At 51.1% G+C, this 1794-nt stretch overlaps 1 protein-coding gene across 1 annotated transcript; it reads left to right on the forward strand.

The window, feature by feature from the left end:
* Nucleotides 1-914: 914 nt before the first annotated feature.
* On the forward strand, nucleotides 915-1552 carry LOC100300716 (immunoglobulin heavy variable 4-38-2). The gene is made up of 2 exons (XM_002683998.7): nucleotides 915-1018; nucleotides 1101-1552. Exons 1-2 carry the CDS (start codon nucleotides 973-975, stop codon nucleotides 1535-1537), a joined length of 483 nt encoding a protein of 160 aa, XP_002684044.5. The 5' UTR covers nucleotides 915-972; the 3' UTR covers nucleotides 1538-1552.
* Nucleotides 1553-1794: the final 242 nt, after the last annotated feature.

The raw sequence follows: 1794 nt of genomic DNA on the forward strand, positions 1-1794 counted from the left end.
TCCACACATGCTGTGACTGTCGTCAGCCCCAGTCTACATCCTCACACACAGAAATGCAGGTGTGAGGCCACAGCCGCAGGGCCACAGGGAGATGGGGGAGCGGAGCCCTGTGGAGCTCCCAGGAGCTGCGTGTCCTCAGTCCTCAGTAGACTTGGGGTCCTCAGTGTCCACCCTCAGGAGGAGATGCTGAGGTTCATGAGTTCCTGCAGACACTCAGTTGTGCACAGGAAAATGCAGCCCACTGGGCAAGTCAGCCGTGCTGGGAAGATGAGCATCTCAGCAGAAATGTATACTTTGTCCACAAAATTAATACTGTGTTTAATTACTATGCACAAACCTCCTCTAGAGTGATTCTTGAGGCTATTTAAGCTGTTCAGATGAAAAAACAGTCAAGAAAGCCAAGGGAAATATAAATGCTTTAGTCATTCCGATAGACATTAAATTGTACTCAACTCCATTTGAATTCAATGTGATTATTACATGTATATTTTTCTCTGATGTTTGCATGTGGAGTAAGTAAACATCAGCTAATTAGAGAAGAAAATAAAAAATAAGAGTTTGTGTCTAACAAATGGCTGGTACCTGAATGTGTGGTGGACATTGGTTGAGTAAAGGTAAACACGTTTGTGGGATTAAAGTCTCTTCGCCAAATCTGCCATTGTTCCCTGAAAGCATTTTTTACCTGACCAGCCCTCCTTCATCATTTCATTCCTCAACAGTCTTCCTGGTCTGGGCAGGGGGACCCCAGGAGGGGCTGAGTTCTCTGAGGACACAGTCAGCAACCCCTCACAGGGGGAGCCCCAGAGACAGGACCTCTATTCACTGCTTTCTGCTTTTTATACAGAGGTCCCTCCTGTATGCAAATACCCACTCAGGTCACAGGGTAGAAACAGAGCACCAGCTCACTTAAATTCAGGCTCCTCCTGAGGCTTGAAGAGACTTGCAGGAGTGGTGACTCTCATCTGCTCCAAGATGAACCCACTGTGGACCCTCCTCTTTGTGCTCTCAGCCCCCAGAGGTGAGTGTCTCTGGGTCAGACATGGGCACGTGGGGAAGCTGCATCTGAGCCCATGGGTCACCGTGCTTCTCTCTCTCCACAGGGGTCCTGTCCCAGGTGCAGCTGCGGGAGTCGGGCCCCAGCCTGGTGAAGCCCTCACAGACCCTCTCCCTCACCTGCACGATCTCTGGATTCTCATTGAGCAGCTATGCTGTAGGCTGGGTCCGCCAGGCTCCGGGGAAGGCGCTGGAGTGGGTTGGTGGTATAAGTAGTGGTGGAAGCACATGCCTTAACCCAGCCCTGAAATCCCGGCTCAGCATCACCAAGGACAACTCCAAGAGCCAAGTCTCTCTGTCAGTGAGCAGCGTGACAACTGAGGACACGGCCACATACTACTGTGCGAAGGACACAGTGAGGGGACGTCAGTGTGAGCCCAGACAAAAACCTCCCTGCATAGGGGCCCGTGACCACCAGGGGGCGCGCAGGACTCAGTACAGAGCTGAGTCCTGGAGCAGGTGCAGAAGAGGCGTTGGGTGGTGAGGGGCCTGGGGGGGATTCTCCTCAGAGCTTCTCTTTCCTCTTCCTGCCCAGGAGCCGCACCTCAGAGCCTTTTGTGTGTCCTGATATTTCATTGTTGTGGTTTTATGTCACACTCAGACAACTGTGTATGTATATATATTTTAATTTTTCCTGGAAACAAGGATAGTCTTCTGGAGATACACACACACACACACACACACACACACACATAATACTCAAGAGCTGCGGGACCTCCATGCCAGCCTGAGATAGAAGCT

This window comes from Bos taurus, chromosome 21 (genome assembly GCF_002263795.3).
Source record: "Bos taurus isolate L1 Dominette 01449 registration number 42190680 breed Hereford chromosome 21, ARS-UCD2.0, whole genome shotgun sequence".
NCBI lineage: Eukaryota > Metazoa > Chordata > Mammalia > Artiodactyla > Bovidae > Bos > Bos taurus.

Coding starts and splice junctions, on each gene's coding strand:
- LOC100300716 (XM_002683998.7), top strand. CDS start 973: ATGAACCCACTGTGGACCCTCCTCTTTGTGCTCTCAGCCCCCAGAG. Junction 1,019..1,100: donor TGTGCTCTCAGCCCCCAGAG/GTGAGTGTCTCT, acceptor CTCTCTCCACAG/GGGTCCTGTCCCAGGTGCAG.